The sequence below is a fragment of the Fukomys damarensis genome, unplaced genomic scaffold (assembly GCF_012274545.1).
Source record: "Fukomys damarensis isolate Sample0158 unplaced genomic scaffold, DMR_v1.0_HiC HiC_scaffold_36, whole genome shotgun sequence".
Lineage (NCBI taxonomy): Eukaryota > Metazoa > Chordata > Mammalia > Rodentia > Bathyergidae > Fukomys > Fukomys damarensis.
Genome location: NW_022900948.1, coordinates 46,732,501 through 46,754,244, shown reverse-complemented (window position 1 = coordinate 46,754,244; position 21,744 = coordinate 46,732,501). Strand labels below are relative to the sequence as shown.

Sequence of the window (21,744 nt, the reverse complement as noted above, 5' to 3'; positions counted from 1 at the left end):
TTACTTATTTTCTCATATTTTTACACAGAGGTATCTGACCCTTCCCTAATTTTACTCTAGGGCTGGACAGCAGGTGATACACCAGGCCCACTGTCACAGTAGGCTGAAGCTGCCCCTGCCACCTAGGCTGTCCAGCCCAGGAAGCTGCCCCAAGAACTGAGTCCTCACAGGACAGGATTGCAGGTCAAGGTTGTAGTCAGGATGACGGTCACTCAGCTGATCAACTGATGGCTCCTCTGAGAAAGATGGATGCTTTCTGCAGCAGGGAGCACCAGGCAGAGGGCTGCCTTCCTGCTGAAGGCTGAGGGAAGATGGTTCTCATTGGGGTTTGGGATTTCTAGGGTTATCTTTATCATCCAGGATTCAGGGCCTCTCGGTCCTCACTGTGACCCCCATGTCCCTGTAGGTCAAAGTCACCACACACCCTGCTCCCTGGGCAAACCACTGGAAGGCCAGAAAGTGAATGAGGTTGAAGGGAGGATGTGGCCAGCTCTGTCTTTCTCAAGGGATTGGGAAGGAGGTGTTGGTAATGCCACCCCAACCTTATAACTGAGTCCAGGCTCCTCAGAATGAGTCCCCTCCCCAGATGGCATGAAGTCTGCCCAGTCCCGTCCTCCCCAGTGACTTTCTCAAATGCTTCCGCCTTGGACTCAGCCTTGCACAAAGCCACTCACAGTAATAGCTCATCGGGTGGACCTCCAGGGAATCATGTGGTCCCACAAGCCTGTCCATGCCCTACTCTTTGAGGCCGGCAGCTGCCGGGTCCAGCATCTCCCCAACTCCTCCTCCTCCTAGCAGAGCTCTTGAGGACCCAACCCAAGGCACACGATGCATACAGATCCCAGAGAGGAAACCGGAGCTCTTTATTTGGAGTCACGCAGGGTTGGGGACGTAGATGAAGGGCTGCAGTAGGAGGGATGATCCAGGTAAGAAGGGAGGCCCAGGCAGGATGGCTGGTCCAGAGAAGAGAGTGGGTCCAGAAGATGAAGATCCAGGTGGCTGCTGCAGCAGGAAGAGAAACCCTCCGAGGGAGAGGCGGGCAGGCAGGCTTATAGGGGGCAGGACCAGTGAATGCCCTTCGGTGATCTTCCTTCCCCAGGCTACCCTGCAATAGCTTCTGAGCGGCTTCGGGCTCCAGCAGGGACCCTGGGTCCTCAGGGATTCCCTGCCTCTGGGTGGGTGTAGGGTAGGGAAGGGGGCTGAGTGGAGACAAGAAGATGGGAGGAAGATGGTGCCGAGATGACTTTTGTAAAGGAAGAGTCTTAATAAACGTCCTGAAAATTATACCCAAGGCCAATTCCTGAGGTGACCGTTTCTGGTCCAAGAGCAGATGGGCAAAGGCAAGAGCATTTGGACCCAAAACTCCAGAACCCAGGACTCTGGACTTTTCTTACCAGGGTGGCACTTACCTTAGCTAATCTCAGGGACACAGCTTTCTGTAGAAACCAAGGAAAACCCAACTGTGAGAAGGTGTCCCAAACAAGGGCCAGAACCCATCATGCCCAGAGCTCACCCATCTCCTGACCAAGACCCAAAGCGGGGTTCTGGTGTCCCTGTGAGAAGACAGAGGGGAAATGGAGGGACACAAAGAAACTTGAGGGAAACAGAGAGATGGGAGAATACAAGGGACACGGGGAGACTTGGAAGATACAGAAGGGACATGGGAGACAAAGAAGGGGCACTGAGGACACTGGTGACATTGAGGAAGCCACAGGCAGAGCCATCTCCTCACCCTTCTGCTCTGGGATGATGATGTTGTCTTGCGGGAGTCCCTTGCGCTTCATGAATTTCTTAAATTCTTCCAGAGCCTCTGGGTTTTCCTCAGGGGTCCTCCCTGTGGGAGAGGGGCCAGGTGAGCAGAGGGGAGATGGCTACATGGCTCTGTGGAGAGCTGATAGCCCGAGGACACAGCCGGGGCTTCACCCCCACACTGGCCAGGGCAAGAGAAAAAGGGAAAACTAAAACTAGACAAGGAGCTACAGGGCAGGAATACCCTGAGGTACTGAGGGACCCTGAGGACCTGGGTGGCCCCCAGGCAGGCCTGCTGGGTCATATCTCTGACCTGGAAGTGTTTCGTGTCCCAGAGGCACTGGGCTGTGCTCCCCAAAGTGTCCCTGACACTCCCCCTTCAAGCTGGCGCAGGAATACGACAGAGTCCCCAGGAAGTTGCACTTGCCAGGTTCAGGGGCGGAAACCTGCTCCTGATCAATCAGGTCTATGAGTAGCAAGTCTGACCCTGTTCCTGACAGTCCCCACCCAGCCAAACCCTGTCCCCAATAAAGGCCTGAATCCTGTCTGGGCAGCATCCTGTGACCAGCACCCCGAGTCTCCCACACAGGTGGGTTTTCAGTCCCCTGGTTCCAAGATGCTGGCTGCTGCTGATTCCACCAGCTTCCTAAAAGTAGAGCCTGTAGGTCAGAAGATGGTGGCCAAGGACCTCACCCATGAGCTTTCCCATGGCAGAAGTTTTCCCAAAGCGCTGGTCTTCACAATAGAAGATGTAGTGGTCCTCCACAGACATCTTCTCTACATAGATGAGCTTCTTGCCCTGAACTGTGTACAGAAAATAGCTCTTTAGTATCTTCATTCCTGGGTAAGATGTTTGAGGCACTGCACTGAGGAACAATCTGGAACATTTCAGCCCTCGCCCAAAAGACCCAACCAGCCCGAGCCCAGGCCTTTAGGTCTCCATCACTGGGCAGAAGCCCCTTCTAATATGCCAGGGATTTTGAGGTGAGAGCTCTGCCCCAGCCCCAAGAAGCTGTCTCGTCCTTTTTCCAAGATCTATAACGCTTGGTCTCCTCATAGATCAATAGCTAGGACTACTCAGAAGGAGGTGGGGCCTGGCTGGTCCTTGCTATGGACAAGACCTAGTATCTGATGTCAGAGGCCCAAAACCTTCAGAAAGGGAGAGAGCAGGACAGGGGGACAGGGCGCGGGCCCTTCCATGCTGGGAGTTAACATGACGCAGGCCAGGCTCAGGGCACAGCGGGCAGGACTCACATGCACTATATTTGCCAGGCTCCTCGGTTTTCTGCATCATAATTTTCTTTTCATGGCACTGACCCCTTCTTCCTGAAAAAAGAAAAAGGAGGTGCACAGGCAGCTGCTCTCAGGACTCCCCCGAGCCCAGCTCAGCTCACCCGAGCATAGTTACTGACCAAGTAACCCCAAATATCCCACTTCAACCCCGCCTGAGCAATAAGATGCTCCCGGGGGATTTTTGTCACCAGCATTCAAATGTTAGATGAAAAGCAAACCAATAGCTGGGAACCACATCGGGTAACACTCACTTGAAGGTGATCTTGGCCTCCCAGTTCCCACCTTCCAGGGCTGTCACTGTCATGGGAAACATTCTCTAGGGCTTCTTCCTCTCTGGTGGGGTCTTCTTGGCCACTGCAGCCTTCAAATACCAGGTCCCTGTGAACTGGAACGGGCTGAGCCATGAGCCCGGCGTGACCCAGGCCAGCTTTTCTCCCACAACCCTGGCACAAGGGCCTGCAGCCTAAACAGACACTCTCAGCACCCAGGCTGCAGCTCCCGGGGAAGGGCTGGGCTCCTGCTTGTTCCCACCCACTGCTCAGTAGATCAGACCTGAGCACTCAGGGCCTCCACACTCCCAAGGATCCACTCTGCTCAAGGATGAGGCCCCAGGCCTGGGTGAGTCCTTACACCAGAGGGCTGGAATCCTTACTGCGAGGATCAGAGTGTCACCTCCACAGGACTCCTGGCCCAAGCCTGCTCCCCATCCCAGGACCGCTCCCGGGGGGGGCCATGTCTCCTGGCAACATCGAAGAACTCCCCCAAACTGACCACTCCAGGCCGAGAGCACAGGGTCCACACCCAGCCTTAAATGACACTTCCTGAAAGAGCTTCCACTGTCATCTACAGCCAGTGCTCATGGCCTTTCTTCTACCCCTGCCCACTGCCCCACTGACCCTCACATTTCCCTGCTCTGGCTGGAAGGACAAGGGATCCTGAGCCTGTAGCGTAGCCACGAGACCAAGCAACAAGATGGCCAGCAGTGAGGTCTTCATCTCCAGGCTCTGTGCTCACAGCAGGTCCCCTGGGTATCTGGACGAGGCTGTGCTGGCTTCTCACAGGATACTCTTTATGTCCCCGAAGGCCAGGGTCTGTATACACTTGGCACTGACCACAACCCTCCCATACATCTCTCATGGCCAAATCCAGATCCATCATGGAGATGAAATATTATTTTTGGGACATGATGAATATTTGATTGCCACCTAGAAATAATGCCTCCCAATGTCCACACCGCAGAAGAGTCCGGCTCACGAACCAGCCCACCTAGAGGACGGATCAGTCGGGGGCTCAGGGCAGAAGCACATGTCTGAGCTGTGCGTCAGGCAGGGAGTCCTGACTTCCTCACCCTCCCTTCCAGCCCATCTTCAGCCAACTATGGCTGGCCTGGGCCAGATTCTAAGGGAGCTGCACTCCTGAAGCTCAGATGGTCCCACAGCCTCTGGGAGTCTGGGGAAGGAAAGTGGGAAGTCCAACTCCAGCATGGGCAATTCAGTGATTTAGTGAGGCAGGCCCTGTCTAAAAAGGTTCTCAAATCATCTTTTAAAAACTGGAATTGTAACTCAGTATGAAGATTCTAGGTTCCATCTTCAGTATTACAGATAAAAGGAAATAGACAACTTTAATAGCCCCATGGTTAAGGAACTTAAATTTTTCATTTAAAAAGTTCTTTGCAAAAGAATTCTCTGAGTCCACATAGTTTCACTTGAAAGCTCTATCGAGCAGTTAGTAAAGAAATAACATGATCTTCTCTGGAAAATGGAAATGGGGAGATTCCCAGCCAAAATGAGAAGACAGTACATAAAAAAGAAGGCCGCAGAACAATATCACTGATGAATATAGATGCAAAAATTCTTACTTTACCATGATGAGAAGGGAGTTATTCCAGGGATGGAAAGCTGGTTTAATATTTTGAAAATCAACCATACTGATACTTTAAGAAGGAAAAAAAATCTCACAATTATATCAACTGACAAAAAAGCACTTCATAAAATTCAATGCCCATTGAGAATAACTCTCTGAAGAAAATAATAGAAACTTGCTACTTGATAAACAGCATCTACAGTCTCTACAGGTAACATTATTCCTAATGATGAAAGACTGAATGCTTTCATTGTAACATCAGAAATAAAAGAAAGATGCTCACTCTCACAACTTGTATTTAACATGCTACAAGAAGTTCTAGCCAGTGCAATATGGATGAAAAAAATAGAGAAAGAAAAGTAAACAACATCAAAATTAGAAAAAATAAAAGTTTCTTTTTGCATTGGACATGGTGGCTATATAAAAATCTCTCAAGGAATAAAAACATAAATAAAATGTAATAAAATCAAACAAAAACAAACTCCTAACTGAATTCAGCAAGGTTGCAGAGTGCAAGATAAATATACAAAATTTTTAAGTTAACTCAAAAAAGACTTTAGCCTTGAATGTAAAACATACAATGGAGAAAATCTTCAGAATATGAAACTACATCAGAAGATTTTACATTCATCAACAAAAGTATGATTCATAAAAGGAAAATGGATAAAAGGGCCTTCATCAAAATAGAAACTCGCTCAACTGTATTAAGAGAATGAAAAGTCAGACTAATGAAGTAGGGAAAGATATTTGCAAACCAAACGACAAAATACTAGTTTTTAGAGTTTGTAAAGTGCTATCAAAACTCAACAGTTAAGAAAGAATTATCAAATATACAAAGGGACACTTCGTCAAAAAGTATATTGTGAGGAAAATAAAGTCATTAAAGATGTTGAGCGTCAATAGTCATGAGTCAATAGATGCAAGTAAAAACCTGAAGGATATATCACTAAACAACTATCCAAAACAAAAACATAGTGGTTACAGAAAGGTCTGGTGAGGATGAGTTGAATATGGCTGATGGAAATCAAAATTTGTATGTTCTCCGAAAATGACCTGGTGGGCATATTAAAAAAAAAAACTGAACATCTAACAGTCATACAAACCAGCAATTGCACTCTGGCACATTTATTTCCAAAAGTGAAAATGAATGTTCATGGAAAACCCATACATAAATCTTTTGGCAAGTTTGTATGTAATAAGGCCACACTAATAAAAGAAAGGTTCATCATCAGGTGACTGATTAGAAACCTGTGGTCCATCCCTACAGCGGGACACTATTCAGCAATAAACAGTAATTAATTATGGACAAATGCAACGACTTAGATAAATCTCTAGGGAATTACACAATGGAGCGATGGATCCTACAGTTGTATTCACTCCACAAGTCTCTAATATGCTTAAAATAACCAAATTTCACAATGAAGCAAAGATCACCAGTTTCCAGGTGTACAGAGGAAGGGCTGCAGCTCTTAGAGACCCATGAGGATCCACATTACTTATTTGTATTTTGATGGGATTGATGTTAATTTTCTAGTTGTGATATTCTCCATGGTTTTGAAAGATATTAACAGGGACAGTGAGGTAAACAGTAAATGAAATCTCCTCATATTATTTCTTGAAATTGCATGTGAATCCATAATTATCTTAAAATAAACAGTTTAATTTAAAAAACAATGAGCCCTCACATATTCTCAAATGCATGTGACCCTTGATTGAGCAATGCAGAAGTATCCTTCCTTCCAAGAGGGAGAGCCTTATGTGTAAAAAAAAAAAAAAAAAAAAAAGTGTCGAAAGATAACTTTGCTTTCCTTACAAATCTTAGAAATACCTCCAATGTCCTTTAAGAGACATGGCCCAACAAAAGTTCATATTTCCATGAGATGGTACAATATGTGGCCTCAAGTGAGCAGAGTGGATCTATTCATGTGCTCAATGGTTCCTGCACACTTTCTACATACCTCGCATTCCTTTCGACACAAGATATGCATCGAGCAACAAAACAAAGCAAAAGTTCTGCTGTCCTGGATGTCACTTTCTAAGGATAAGGGGGAAATGAACAAAATGAAGGAACGATGGTGCCAGGGTCAGTATCTTTCTTCCCCTTCACTGCCTGCTCAGCGATAACGGAGCCAGATGCAGGAAGCACTCACTCCTCCGTTGCCCTTGAAACGATGCTAAGCCTTGTTGGTAGAGGATTAGGAAGAGGGGGTTCCCTCCTGAATCCAGAGTGCTTCCATTTCTTCAAGGTACAATGGCAAAAGCATAGCAGGGGCCTCTGGGGCACTCGTTCCCACTGAACTCAGTGGGCCCCTGGCCATGGCTCCTTCTCGAATTGGCCCTGGGAGGGAAGGGACATTTCCTGCTTTCCCAGCCTGTCTTGCTCTGCCTGCTCCCCTCTGCATTGACCGTGACCAGCGCCGGGCCCTGACGATCCAGCCAAAGCCACCTCCGTTCCTGTGCCTCAGCCACACCTTCTCCTTCCAGGGCCAAAACCAGCCAGGTGGACGGGTCCCCCGCCTACCTCATTCATTTCTTCCTTATTTGCTCTCCCACAAGCCTGAACTATTCATTGCACTTACACTGTCCATGGCTCGCTATACAAGCTATCTCTGTTCAATTTATTGTGCAGTTTGTCTCCTGATCAATCACTCACTCCTTTAATCATATATTATTTTGTTACAGTTCAATGGCTTCTATTATGTTCGTCGACAGTGCGATCCTAAAACTAGTTTAAAAATATTTTCTTTTTTTTCTCAATCTTTATTTTTTTTTTATCTGTACATGTTTGCAGTACATAACAATGACATTCCTCATGGGCAATTGGTACGTGTATGCCATGCATCTCAATACTTAATTATGGATTATTTTAAAAGGTATAAGCTCTACAGGGAACAAGTAAGTGGAGTAAGATAGGCAGTGTCTACAGGGACAAGAAGGTGCTTGTGTTTTACGTGGAGCAGCCCAAGTCAGCCTCAGCAAGGTGACATTTGAACAGAAAATGTAAGACAGTGGAGGAAATGTGGCACGAACACCTGGGGTGGGAGAACAGCCCGGATGGGAGGGAGAGGGGGCAGTCGTAGAAGGGACAGGTGCCTGGTGTGTGTGCCAGGAGTAGAAGAGAGCGCAGGGTGAGTAGAGTGGATACCATGGAGGAAGACTGGCCAAAAACGAGGTCAGAGACAGGGAAGGGCTGACCGTGGTGGGCTGTGGGCTGAAGGCATCGTAAGGACTTTGGCTTTTTCTCTGAGTGAAATGGTGACACCCTAAGAGGCTCTAACAGAGTCAGGCTGTTATATATATTTAAGGGTCATCCCCAATGGCTGCAATGAGGACAGATTTGAGGGAGGCAAATATAGAAACAGTCTGGAGGCTACTGCTCAGATCCTGCCCCAGGCACCAGCAGGGGAGACATCTGGCAGGTGCAGGGAAAGACAATCCCACGCGGTGAGCTCGAGGCAGCCTGGCACCTGCCCACCCCAGCTCACCTCCCACCCAGGAGGCCAGGTCCTCCCTTCGATCGCCAGCTGTTTCTCCCCTCTGAACACAGAGTCCCCCGTCTGCCCTCACTCCAGTCTGAACTGCCGAACCTTAAGCAAAATCCTGAAGGATCTGCACGTCTTGTCTGCCTGGAAATGAGCATTGCACTCATACCAGGCTTCTCCAGCAACGAGTAACTGGAGGGCTGGGTCACAGTGAGCGCCCACACAGAACGCAGCAGGTGGACGCCACAGCCTCCTATGCTGAGCTCAGTGTCTGCGAGCCCGCGGTTACGGAGGACCCCGGGCACATCATCGAGAGCACGCGAGAGGAGGGCATATCCCACCCGAGCCATACACTGAGTTCCGGGACCCGTGTGAGATGAGGAGTGGAGCTAAGGAACGCTGGGAAAGGAGCATGCGTGCAGGGGTCTCCCACTTTGGCAAATTGTTCCCTACCAGCGTGAGGGAGGAAGTGGCGGTCTTCTTCTTTGGAGGAGTTAAGTGTGCACCCTGCCTCGGATATTAGGTACTGGTTTCCAGACAGCCTGAGGGTGGAGGAGGGAAGCTGTCCCTAAGCAGAGCTACAGGGGACCAGGGAGAATCCATGTAAAGGGGACCCCAGGCTGGAGCTGAAGAGGGAGCAGGAGCAGAAGGGGACTTGGTTTGAGGTCTCATCGCAGGCGGGGGTTTGGGGCCGGGGGCGGGTCCTGAGACCTTAGAAGAGGGAGGAGAGTACCGGTCATGGCAGAGCCCTTGTCCCGCAACAGTGAATGGAACCAGGGAGGAGAGACAGGGATCTTCTTCCTGGGTCGCTCGGCTCTGGAAGGGGCTCTCATCAAGGTCCGTGCACAGGCTCTCAGAAGCCAAGAAAGGTTGCCCAAAGGTACAGGTTGGACCTTTCTGTTTATGAGGATGACACAGGAGAATGTGGCAGGGGCCAGACTGCTTGAGCAGTCCCAGATGGCTGTGAACCGTTCGTGAGCTGAGTGTGGACTCTTGTGATGGCTGAAGTTCATCCCTGCTGTGGCAGGGCCAGCCACCGGGGTCCATTCCCTCCCTCCAGCCCCTCCCCAGGCACTCTAAACATTGGACACATCGATGTCCTTCTTGAAGATAGTGCAGCTCCTTAGCCACATCGCACAACGGTCACAGGAGCTTTGAGCACACTGCCCCCACACCAGCCACAGCAGCGGCTCCCACTTTGTTCCCAGCGCCCAGGGCCTCAGAGCCATGGGCGGGTCCTGCCGTGTCTGGCCACAGCCCCTTGGGGAGGGGACAGGATGGATCCAGATCAGGGGTTTGGTGTGGAAAGGGCAGAAAGGAGAGCTGAAGTCCCCAGGGCCAGGTGACCTAGGATATGAGCAGCAGCCACCAGTTCTGTGACAGGAGAGAGGAGCATTTGTGGTCACCATGGGGAGATCGGGGTCAGGGTAGATGGGCCCGGGAGCTGGACTTGTCACTAGATGTGCCAGACTCTGGGACCACAGCAGGCTGCACCTGGCCACCTTGGTCCATCAGTGACAGGGCCTGGGTTGATGTCTGATCTTCTCCAGGGTTTCAAAGCTTGTGGTAAAATGCACCATGATGTTTGAAAATAAAAAAGTGTCTGGACAGTCTGTGGTTTTATGTTGATCATCATTCAGTAGCCTTTCAACATGCAATGAAAATCCTGAATCCAGTCCCATCCTAAGAACACCAAGAAGCTCTGGGAAGCCTGCAGGCTGACCGAGGGAGGTAGCAGGTCTCCAGGCAGCATGGGCGGCCAATCCCAGCAGGGAACAGTCTGCAGGTGCCTTGCTAAGCCACCCTCAATTTCTAAAGACACCTTGCTGTCCCTGGGGATCTCTCGGCACCACCCGTTTTTGTCACAGACCCAACGTCATAACACAGGGCCCCTGGCTGAAGTGCAGTCCACCTGCATTTCTGACCAACAGTCCAGGGAGTCTGACCTTGGTCACATGGCCCCACAACCAGACTTCCCCAGGAATGTCACCACTCAGCCTGGGCAGGAGTCAGAGGAGGCACTGTGATTCTCACCACATACGGCAAACTCAGCTCTGCAGTTTTAAGACCGTCTGTATGGGCCCCACGTTGGCTCCCTGTGGCCACTATCATTTATCCCATGTTGGGAGCCCTGGAAGCCGAATCCCACTCTCCTGCACCTACACGAAGGCCCCAAAACCTGAACTCTAAGGCCGATCATACTGTTTTGTTTGGCCGACCCTGAGTGGATGGTGCCAGTTTATGTAATCAGCCATCGTGCCTGTTCCTGGCCTCGTTCTGAAGCAGCCTTGTTGGAAAGGACAATGTTATCAGAATAGGAAAGGCGTGCCCCAGAAACGGGAGCCAAGAGGCTCCTCCTTACTCCCATCCTAGGAGCCTGGGCCAGCCCTGGTCCTGACCCAGTCCCCAGTCCACAACAAAAGGCACATCGCCACAACTCCTGCCTCGGACTCTAAGCACAGAGCCCAGCCCCTCTCCAAACATCTCCCCCAACCCCCAATTACACCCCCATCCCTGGACCCCCAGCTGTCCTCATTCCCTCCGATACCCTGGCTCCTGTGTCCTGTGTTCCCACTCGTGCCCTCTGTGGACCTCTATACCTTGCTGTCTCTCCTGACCCCTAAGCCTGTCGGCATGACTACTAGCACATGCCCAAATCCAACTCCTCCCAGGGCTGCCCGCCTCCCTCATCCCAGGGCCTGGGAGGGCTGGAGAGACAAGCCACAGACGTTGGGCCACAGGCTTCGGGCCACAGACTTTGGGTCACAGACTTTGGGCCACAGACTTTAGGCCACAGACTTTGGGCCACAGACTTTAGGCCACAGACTTTGGGCCACAGACTTTAGGCCATAGACTTCAGGCAACAGACTTCGGGCACAGACTAAAGTCCTGATTGCTCCCTGGTCACACCTCTCGCTGAACCTCCTTCTGCTCCTAGACTACACTGCTGTGCAACTACACATGTGTGTGTGTGTGTGTGTATATCCATATGTGTGTGTTTATGTGCCTATGTGTACACACGTGTGCTGGTTTGTGCATCTTTGTGTCTCTGCATGTGTGTGCAAGTAGATACAGTTTTGCTTTGTGTGTGTGCATCCGTGCCTCTCTGTGTGTGCACCTGTGTGTATGCCAATGTGTGTGTCCACGTGTGTGTGTGTGTCCGTACCTGTGGGCCTGTTTGTATGTCTGTATGTGAACACGTGTATCACTGTGTATGCCTGCATGTACGTGTCTCTGGGTGTGCACATCTGTGTGCAGTTACGTGATTCTGTGTGTGCACACCTGGGTGTGCGGGTGTGTCTGTGGGAAAGGCCTTGTGCACAGCAACCCTCCACTCTGCGGTTCTCACTCTGAACAGGGCTGGGGGGTGAATCACTCACCAAGCCCCAGAACCGTCCAAGAGCCCCGAGCCCCTGCTGTGCTGCCTCTCTGCTTGGGCTGTGCCCACCCCGGGGGTCATGACTGTCAGGAATCCCTTCCTTGGAGGTCTTTGAGTGGGGCGAGTGGCTCTGCCGTGTCCCCCTCAGGTGGGTCCTTAGACGCCAGTGACTGTGCGCATCTCCGCAGGGAGGAAGGGACGTCGCTGCCTGATACGATGTGTGGCCTGTGCTGCCACCTGGGGGCAGGGACACATCGCTCCGGGGGGTCTCATCACAGCCAGCCCAAGGCCAGCAAGTCACAGGACAGCGCCCACGGGAACTTCGGTGCCATCTGAGGGCGTGAGCTCGACGGGTGGAGCTCCCAGAAATATTCACAAGCTCAGACCGAAAGCCGCCTTCCATCTCCACTTCCTAGGAATGCGCTTTCTTGCATATTATCCGCAGAATCATGGCTACAAGGGGCCCATGACTTGGGGTACAAAACCTGGGGACATCTGAGGCCACCCGGCAGAGAGAAACGAAGGCTGCTGCAGATGGAATTAAGTCTGCGCTGGGCACCCCTCGGCACAAAGTCTCAGAAGTGCAAGAGGGAGGCGGGGCGCGGGACCCAGAGCAGATGCGATGTGAAGGAAAGTCGGGTCGGCACAGTGTAAGAAGGACCCAGCAGCACACTGCGGGCGACTACCGGAGGGCCTTGAAGGCCGAGGGAGACGGTGGCCTCTAGAAGCTGAAAAAAGCAAGGAGAGGGACTGACCCTGAGAGCCCCCAAAGGAACCGCAGGGAGCTGGACGCAGCAGGGCGGGCCTGCTGAGGTCCACAGTGTGGGCAGCAGCCCACCAGCCCATTCACACGGTGCTGTCTCCTGCCCAGAATGGCAAACTGAGACTGGTGGCCGGCACTGGAGGTGCAGAAGAGGCCTGGGGTGTGGCACTGTGGGAGGACAGCAGGACAACAGGAAGGGCTTCTCGTTAAACATGGCTTTTTAGAAAAATGTATTCATTTATTTACTTATATCAATTTTACCCTTATGGGAGAAATTTTTTAATTACTTTTATTGGTACGTTTTAGGTATACGATGTAATGACAGTCATCACTGGAAACGTATACCTTTACAGGTTGTATCTTGGTTCTTACTTTTTCCCCATTCCCCTGCCCTCCCTTCAACCCCCTCCACCCCTCCCTCTTTACAAAGACTTTGTTTCCATTTTTTCCTTTTCTCATATTATGTAAATAAGGATCACAAGGTATAAGAGACAAAATGAAACAGGAAGAAAAGGTCCACGGGGGAGGAGGAAGTGGGAGGGAAGGGTTGGGGGAAGGAAAGAAAGGAATAGAATTCATATGAGAAAAGGGAAAAAATGGAACCAACTCATCTTGTGTAAGGGTTCTGCATCTGGGCCTGAGAGGGCCCTGTGTGTGTGCCTGTGTGTGTATGTCTGTGGGTGGGTGGGTGTGGGTGTGTGGGTGTCATGCTTGTCCATATAGAGAATCTGCACCTAGGAGGCCCAGAGGCCAGTGATGGAAGCCAGAAAAATCTATGCTCATGAGATGAAGGATTTGTGCTACCAGGCTGAGGGATCCGCATTGGAGCCAGGAAGTGATATTCATGGTGAAGATCAGAGCCCCCTGAAGAGAACAGCAGCCTTTCCCAGCGACGGCGAGGCCCCGAGCTCCTCCTCAGATGAGAACAGGCTAGTTTGCATCAGATAAACCACCCGCAGCAAGCTTCTCCTAGAAAGCAGCCCACGATCTTCCCCTTCAGTTCTCTTAAAGTCTTTTCCTATGCCAATGTCTTCCAGAGTTCTGCCTAACTTATCTCCCAACAAGTTTAGTGTTTTTGTTTTTATATTTAGATCTTTAATCCACTTGGATTTTAATTTAGTGCGTGGTGACAGATAAGGGTCTAGTTTGAATCTTTTGCAGGTTGAGATCCAGTTTTTCCAACACCATTTATTAAAGAGGCTATCTTTCCTCCAGTGGGGACTGTCGGCTCCTTTGTCAAAGATGAGGTAGTTGAGTGCACCCGGGGTTGTTTTTGTGTCTTCCAAACTGTTCCACTGATCCTCAGGTCTGTTTCTTTGCCAGTATCATGCTGTTTTTATCACAGTGGCTTTGTAGTATAGTTTCAAATTGGGAATTGTTATACCCGCTGCCATGTGTCTGTTGCCTAGGATGGCTTTTTCTATTCTAGGTCTCTTATGGTTCCAAATGAATTTTTGGATTCTTCTTTCTGGTTCTGTGAAGTATAGTGTTGGGATTTCAATTGGTATTGCATTGAATCTGTATAGCAGTTTTGGTAGTATGGCCATTTTCACTACGTTGATTCTTCCTACCCAGGAGCAGGGGAGATCTTTCCATTTTCTTATATCCTCCTCCATCTCTTTTTTCAGAGTGCTGTAGTTTTCAGTGTAGAGGTCTTTTGCTTCTTTTGTTAGATTGATTCCCAGATACTTCATTTTTTGGGGTGCTATTGTGAAAGGAATTGTTTCCCTAATTTCTTTCTCAGTGAGTCTGTTGTTTGTGTACAAGAAGGCTATTGATTTTTGGATGTTGACCTTGTATCCAGCTACTCTGCTAAAAGTGTCAATTAAGTCGAGAAGTTCTGGAAACATTAGCCATAGCAATTAGACAAGAGAAAGAAATTAAAGCAATAAAGATAGGAAAGAAGAAGGTAAACTGTCATTATTTGCTGATGATATGATACTCTACATTGAAGACCCAGTTCTCTTTTGCTTCTCATTGAGTTTATTGGTACTTTTAAAGTATACAGTACAGTCACATTTATCATTGGGACCTTATACCTTTACATGACAGATCTTGGTTCTCATTTTTTCCCCACACCCCTGCCTTCCCTTCACCCCTCCCCCTTGCCCTATTTACAAAGACGTTGTTTCCATTTTTTTTCCTTTTCTCATATTTTTTTCTTTTCCCTTATTTCCTTTCCCCTACCCTTCCCACTTCCCCTACACCTTTAGCCCTTTTCTTCCTATTTCACGATATCAATTCTACAATTTGGATCTTATTTACACTTTTAGTTTTTCACACCAGAGAAGCTACTTGGTATTTACACATGTCTTTTATTTATTACACTTGAGTATGGCTTTAATATGCAACTGTTTTCCTATGAATGACTCTAGTTTCTCATTCTTTATGGCTGAGTAGTACTCCATTTTGTAGAAAAACCACATCTTTGTCCAGTCTCCAAATGATGGGAAATTGGGCTGTTTCCAAGTTTTAGCTATTACAAACTGTGCCGCTATAAACATGGGTGCCCCTATACCACTGCAGTATGATTCATTTAATTCTTTTGGAAAGATACCCAGCAGAGGGATAGCTGGGTCAAATGGAACCTCTAGTCCTAGTTCTTTGAGGTATCTCCATATTGATTTCCACAGTGGTTGTACCAGTCTGCACTCCCACCAACAATGGAGAAGGGTTCCTTTCTCCCCACAACCGCGCCAACATTTGTTATTGGTTGCTTCCTTGATAGCAGCCCCCTTCCAGTTCTCTTTTTATGGCTCTTGACAACAATCCTCAGGTGTGTCCTCCATGCCCGGACTACACTGATTCAGTTCAGCTGGGCATTACAAGTTGACCATTAGTTAATCCGCTAGAGGCTGGATCACAGACTTACATGTAAAATGAAAAATTAACATTCCTAGAAGTTGCCATAGGAGGAAATCCAGACGGCCTGGGTTTGACTACGATTTGTTAGATAAAATACCAAAGCTGGAATATGTGAAAGAAGGGCCGGAGATTTAGCTCAGTGGTTCTGCTGCCTCCCTCGCTAAGCGCGAGGATCCAAGTTCAATCCCTGGTACCAAAAAAAATTAATAATAATAATAATAATCTACAAGCTGGATGTCTCTAAAATTAAAACTTTCTACTCTGCAAGAGAAGTACTGTCAGAAGAATAAAAAACAAGCCATCCTCTAGGAGGAAATATTAGCAAAAGACAAATCTGATAAAGGGCTGCTACCCAAAACACACAGACACTTAAAACTTAGCAAAAAAACAAAAAAACAAACAAAAAAAAACCATGCTTTGGTTTAGGGCCCAAAACCTCACTGAAGAAAATATGCAGATCCCTGGTACCAAAAAAAAAAAAAAGAAGATATGCAGGCAGCAAACAGGTTCACAAGAGGGTCCTCACATGATATGTCATCCAGGAAGACTAAATAAAGCCACAGGGACACCCACCGCACACACCCGTTCCAACAGCCCTGAGTCACAAGACTGCCAACACCAAACGCTGGCAGGAATCTGGGACAACACGAACATGTGTACACACAGGGCTCTTGGGAATAAAAATGGTGTGGCTGCTTTGAAGGCAGTGAGGCAGTTGCTTTGAAAACGAAACATACTTTTACCGTAGCTTCCACAATCACACTTGGTGTTTACACAAGAAGCCAAAAACACTGTCCACACCAAGACTTGCCCTGCGGATTCATGGGGGCCGCATTCATAAATTTCCAAACCCAGAAGCAACGGATGTGTCCTTCCTCCAGCAGGTGGGTGGATAGATGAATTGTGGTAGCTCAGATGCCGGAGTATTACTTAGTACTTCACAAAGAAAGGGGCGCTAGAGCCAGAAAAGACAAGGAGGAAACTGAAATGCTAGTCCCTAAGGAAAAGCAGCCACTCTGAAAAGCCCCTGCTATAGGGTTCCAACTCCATGATGCTTTGGAAAAGCCCAACTCTGGGGACAGCAAAAGATCACTATTGCAAAGGGGGAAGGAAGGATGGGTAGGAGGTAGAGCACAGAGGGCCTTTAGGACAGTGAAGCTACGCTGGACGACACTAGAATGGTGGGCACTTGTCATTCGTCCACTCCTGTAGGACATCCGTCACCAAGGGTGACTCTTCCTGTGGCCCCCGCTGATGACGTGTGTCAGAGCAGGTGGTGGCAGTGGACCACTCCGGAGGCCTGCTGATTGCAAAGTCACACATGTGTAGGAGTTAGGAGGCTATGGGTACTCTCTGCCTTTCTGTTCAGTGAACCTACAAGTGCTACTTAAAAGTAGATACTAAAACAAATGGGCCATCTTTTCCCTCTTCACTGCCTCCCCTCTGCTACTATAAATAACACTGCATTAAGTATTTTTGAGCACCACCCTCATCCTAATTCAGAATTACTTTCTTTAGCACTGCTTCTCAGAATTAGAAGAGCTAGCTAAAGACTCGGTTCACAAATGCATTTTCTGTTCAAACCCTCCTGACCCTTCCTCCCGGTGTCCCCTGTCCTTCCTGCCCACCCTTTCCAATTGTCTCCCGCAACCGTCCACCCTTCATGCATCCCGAAAACCTGTGATCTGGACCAGGGAGCTGCACGCTCAGACTCACGGGCCGGCATCTGCGGTTGTCCAAAGGCCTGGGAACAGTGCAGCGTGACAGGGTTGGGCTGTGATCAGAGGAGGAGGCCCAGGCTACTTGATGGGAGAGTGGCTGAGGCACCGTCGGACTGGGGGGCCTCTGGCTATGCCCGGCCAGCTTTGCCCCCCACCACCGGAGAGAGCTATGTGATGGGCGAAGCCTTGAGTGTCTTCCGAGAGCGGATCCCAAGTGCTACCCAACCCCTGAAAGGAACAATCTTTTTTTTTTTTCAGCTTTAATTGAGTTTATTGGTACATTTTAGGGGTACAGTACAGTTACATTCATTGTTGGGATCTTGTACCTCTACATGACAGGTCTTGATTCTCATTTTTCCCCTTACCCCTGCCCTCCCTTCACCCCCTCCTCCCCTCCCCATCTATAAACACTTTATTTCCATCTTTTCATTCTCTCACATTTTTTTCTTTTCCCTTATTACCCTCCCCCTACCCATCCCACCTTCCCTACACCTTTAGCTCTGAAAGGAACAACCTTGAGACAGTCTTAGCTGACGGCAGAGTGTCACCAGGTCAATGTTTGCTTTCCTATAAAAACTCGCAGCACCTCAGCAAGGGCCTCACCCTGAGCCCTACCTCTGTCCCTATTCTTTTTCCGCCTACCCCTCTACATCTCCCTCCCTACCTGCCTCTGTCTCTCTCTCCCTGGCTGCGCACCAGGTTCCTTGCTAGGGACATTACCACGGTCAGTCTTTCTTAGGGACACTCCCCAGGCTGGGATAGAGCCTCCTCGCCCACCCCAAATCCACACAGAGCCTCTTGTCCTCCCCTCCCAGGACTCCTTGTCTTCTGTTGCCCTGGTCCCCGCACCTAGCCCAGTCTGCACTTCCTGGGGCCGAGGTCAAATGTTCCTGAGATAACTGGAGCACTAGCTAACCACAGAGGGGCCATTTTGGCCTCCACTCATCCCCACCCAGAGTCACGTACTCCATTATCGAATGAGCTGTTTCAGAAACCTGCAATTTCTTTCATCTTGCTAACATTCCTCCCCGTGTCCTTGGGTCCAAGCCACTCCCTCCTTTCAGCTCACACTTCTCCCCTTTAAAAATCACACTGCCCTTCAGTCTTACCTGCAGTCCCTCTTGGCAGTGTACTCTGATCTAAATAAACTCTTGTCTTTATCCTTACTGCGGTCATGACCATCCATGTCATCGGCCTCTGCATTGCTGTCTTGCAAGGATTTGGGCATCTTGTAGGATATATGCTCTCTCTCTCCCTCCTCCCTCCTATGTTCTGGTGATTCTGGTACCGGTGCCTGGTTGGCAAATTGGCCTCTGGGCAGCTGCCGGTCGGTCTCTGGCTGGGGTGTTTCCCCAGTGGGGCCCAAAGGTCTCCAGATTGTGACCCTGACTGCCACCACCCATCACGTAGGAGCTAAGGAGCTCCTTTCGGCCCCTTGCAGAAATCCTTGGGCCCACACTCCCGACGGAACTGAAAGCAGTGAACAAAGGATGGCCAGCGAGAGTCCACAGGGTAAGGAGCTCCTCCTCTTCCTTCGGGACTCTCCTCATGCTCCACACACACCGGGGTGGGGAGCTGCAGCTCATCCGGGTGAACCTCCGCATGCTGCGTGGACTCCCATTAGCTGTTTCTCTGCCTTCCCCCAATATTTTGCTGCTACTGGACTCTGGCCTTGCCCTCTCTTGGCAGGATTTCCCGTTCTGGAAGATTCACAAGGGACCAGATGTGCCACCTCTCCGGGGTGGTCCGTCTCCCTTGCCTTTCATGAAGGTGGAGAATGCACCTCAGCAGGGCCACGTAGCTCTCAGGGCCTCTGTCCCTTTGACTCGCCCTTGGGACAGCTTCTTAAAAACTAGTACCAATTTGACCCTCAGACTCTCAAAAGAAATGTCTCATTTTTGTGTGCAGCGCTGTCTGACCTCAATACAAGCACCTGAATCAGAAATGCTGGTCTTTTAATGGCACCCCAAATTATGACACCATCCTACATTCAGCCTTTTCTCCCATAATCTGTTAAAAAAAAAACACCTAAAGCCCCTTGCATTGAGACCCTTATGGTTCCATCACAGCATCCTCAGTAACAAAAAGACCACCACACCCATCTTCCTGAATCCTTCACCATCCATCTCTCCCGACTCCAGGCCTGACCCTGACATGCTTCATGACACTTCCGTTGGCCACCCTGGGCTGCCCAGTTGAGCACCCGGTCTCTCCTGCCCTGGCAACCCTCCCTTCAGCTGCTCCCTCAATGTCTGGATGCCGTATCCCCCTTCTAACTCTTGCCAGTTTAACTCTATCATGGTAAAATAACAACAGCATTACGAGAGATCTCTGTTACAAGTCACCTAAATGCAAAAGCACTAACTAGTATCACCCAGGGAGAATTCTAACAGACTAGTCTGTTTGTGGCAATAAACCTTAAAACTTCTCAGGAGTAAGATGATTAAAACATGGCAATCCATCTAAAAGCGCCCCCTGTTTAATGTAACCATCCTTTGTGTCTTTTCTGTTTGTCTGCCTGCTAATCTGTATTTATAATAGCCGATTCTAGCCTGGCAACTGCCAGATAAAGCCCCACCCGTGGCTGAAAAAGCAGCTACCTAAACTCATTTGCTTCAGTTTTCTCCACAGCAGGTAGAATTTCCAGTTTTCCTCAGAGTCCCTGTGTCCAACCTCATCTCCCAAGATTTAGGGAAAATGCCATTATTTGTTAGTGAATAATACAAATTTTTTAATATTTGAGTAAGACCACAAGGACTATAGGGTACTCCCAGCAGCAACGAGACTGAGCTGCAAACTCAATCCTGTGTCAAGCAAGTACAGAGCGAGGGATGCTGGGACAGATTTAGCAGCGTTCCAGTGCTAGGGGTAAACACCAAAAAGGTGGCAATGGTAAGTGCCAGGGTCTCCCTGAGCTCACACTGGGGTCTGAGGCTGAGCTGGTACAGGTAACAGGCAGGCTACAAAGCCACATTCAGGCAGGGGAAGCAGCGGAGACACTGGATGACCTGTGACTGTCATCTTAAAGTGCCTCATAAAATTTTAAAACTAAATTATCTGATCAATTGCTAAACTCCTCCATGTTGTAGCCATCTAAGTATTTTGTCCCCCACGGTTCCGATTCTTCTCTAAAATATTGATCGTAAAATTCACTTTTAAGAAGACTCCATCAAGTACTTCAGACAAATTAGCTATTTCTTTGATTGTCTTTGATAAAAATTGATAAGCCAAAAAATTGTTTCTTGAGTCTAAACTGTTACACAGACTGAATCTGTCTGGCTTTCTTTTATATTTTTCTTTTAAAGCATTGTTAAGTCTTATCTCTTGAAGGAGTACAACTCCTAACAAAGAGATCTGATCCATTATCTTTTTTTTTTTTTTTTTTGGTACCAGGGATCAAACTCAAGACCTTGCACTTGCGACACAGGTGGCAGAACCACTGAGCTAAATTCCCAGCCCTGATCCAATATCTTGAGATGTTGATAATCATCTACAAAGCCAATAAAATTAAACTTAACAGTGGACTCCAGGTCAACAACCTAAGTGCTACTCCTAAGAAACCTCTTTGTTGAACAAATGATTTCTATACCTACATTTCATTCTTCTTTTGGTCAAATCTCTATCTTTTCAGTGGAAATATTTTTCTTATATTTAGATGTTTTGAAAATAGTTTTGCACCCTGAGATCAGTGACATATTTCTACCTATTTTTTTTCCATATCTTTACCTGGAGGCACCTGACCCTTTGCTAATTAACTTACTCGGGGGCTGAGAAGTGGAGCGATGCACATGCCCACTGTCGCTGAAGACTCGAAGCTCTAGTGTGTCCAGGCTGCTTTAGGCTCACCTGGCACCTGCTGGGTTGGCTCCAATTCAGGACCGACCAGCCGCCCCCACCAAAAACCAGGTCCAGATCGGACAGGACAGCAGGGGCAGGTGGAAGTCGGCTCGAGGTTATGAAACTGAGAAACCTCAGGCTCCGTGGCCAAAGGCGAACACAGTGTCGGCTCATGCTGGTGAAGGCAGGCACGAGTGGGATTGGTGGTTTCTGGGGCTGCATGTATCTCCAGGGCCTCTCTCTCACTGCTCCCCTTGTCCCCTATGTAGGCAATGTCACCACACACCCTGGTGCCTAGACGAACCACAGCCAGAGCCGGGACAGGAGCAATGACTGCCGTAGCTGTGGCTCTCGCTTAAGAGGTGATGAGGAAGGTGCGGGCAACACTCCCCTACCCTTGCCTCCGAGCCCAGGCTGCTCAGTGTGGGGACCCTCACTGGACCCCACGAAGTCCCTTTTGTGCACAATCCTCGGCCCTGGTGCAGATGTCTGCCCTACCTTCCCTCTCCACTGGCCTCTGAAAGCCTCCTACCCAGGCCCCAGCCTCATGCAAGTCCACCTGGGACGATGGCTCATCAGGGGGACCTCAAGGACATCGTGTGGCCCTGTAGTTCTGTGCAATGTTTGTGTGTTGAGCTCTGGCCACTGCTCGGTCCAAGATCTCCCCACCTTCCCCACGGCTCCCCCTGCGGGCCATGATCTTAGGGAGCCAATGCAAGGCCCCTTCGTGCACAGGCTGAGGCAGAGTGATTGCTCAAGTTCTTTATTTAGAATTAGACAGAGTCAGGGGAG

General features: G+C 49.3%; 1 protein-coding gene across 1 annotated transcript; it reads right to left on the bottom strand.

The window, feature by feature from the left end:
* Positions 1-1,509: 1,509 nt before the first annotated feature.
* On the bottom strand, positions 1,510-4,037 carry LOC104864502 (odorant-binding protein 2a-like). The gene is given in 6 exon segments (XM_010627468.1): positions 1,510-1,553; positions 1,733-1,834; positions 2,443-2,553; positions 3,004-3,068; positions 3,288-3,505; positions 3,939-4,037. Coding segments are annotated over 6 exon segments (639 nt in total).
* Between the last annotated feature and the right edge of the window lie 17,707 nt (positions 4,038-21,744).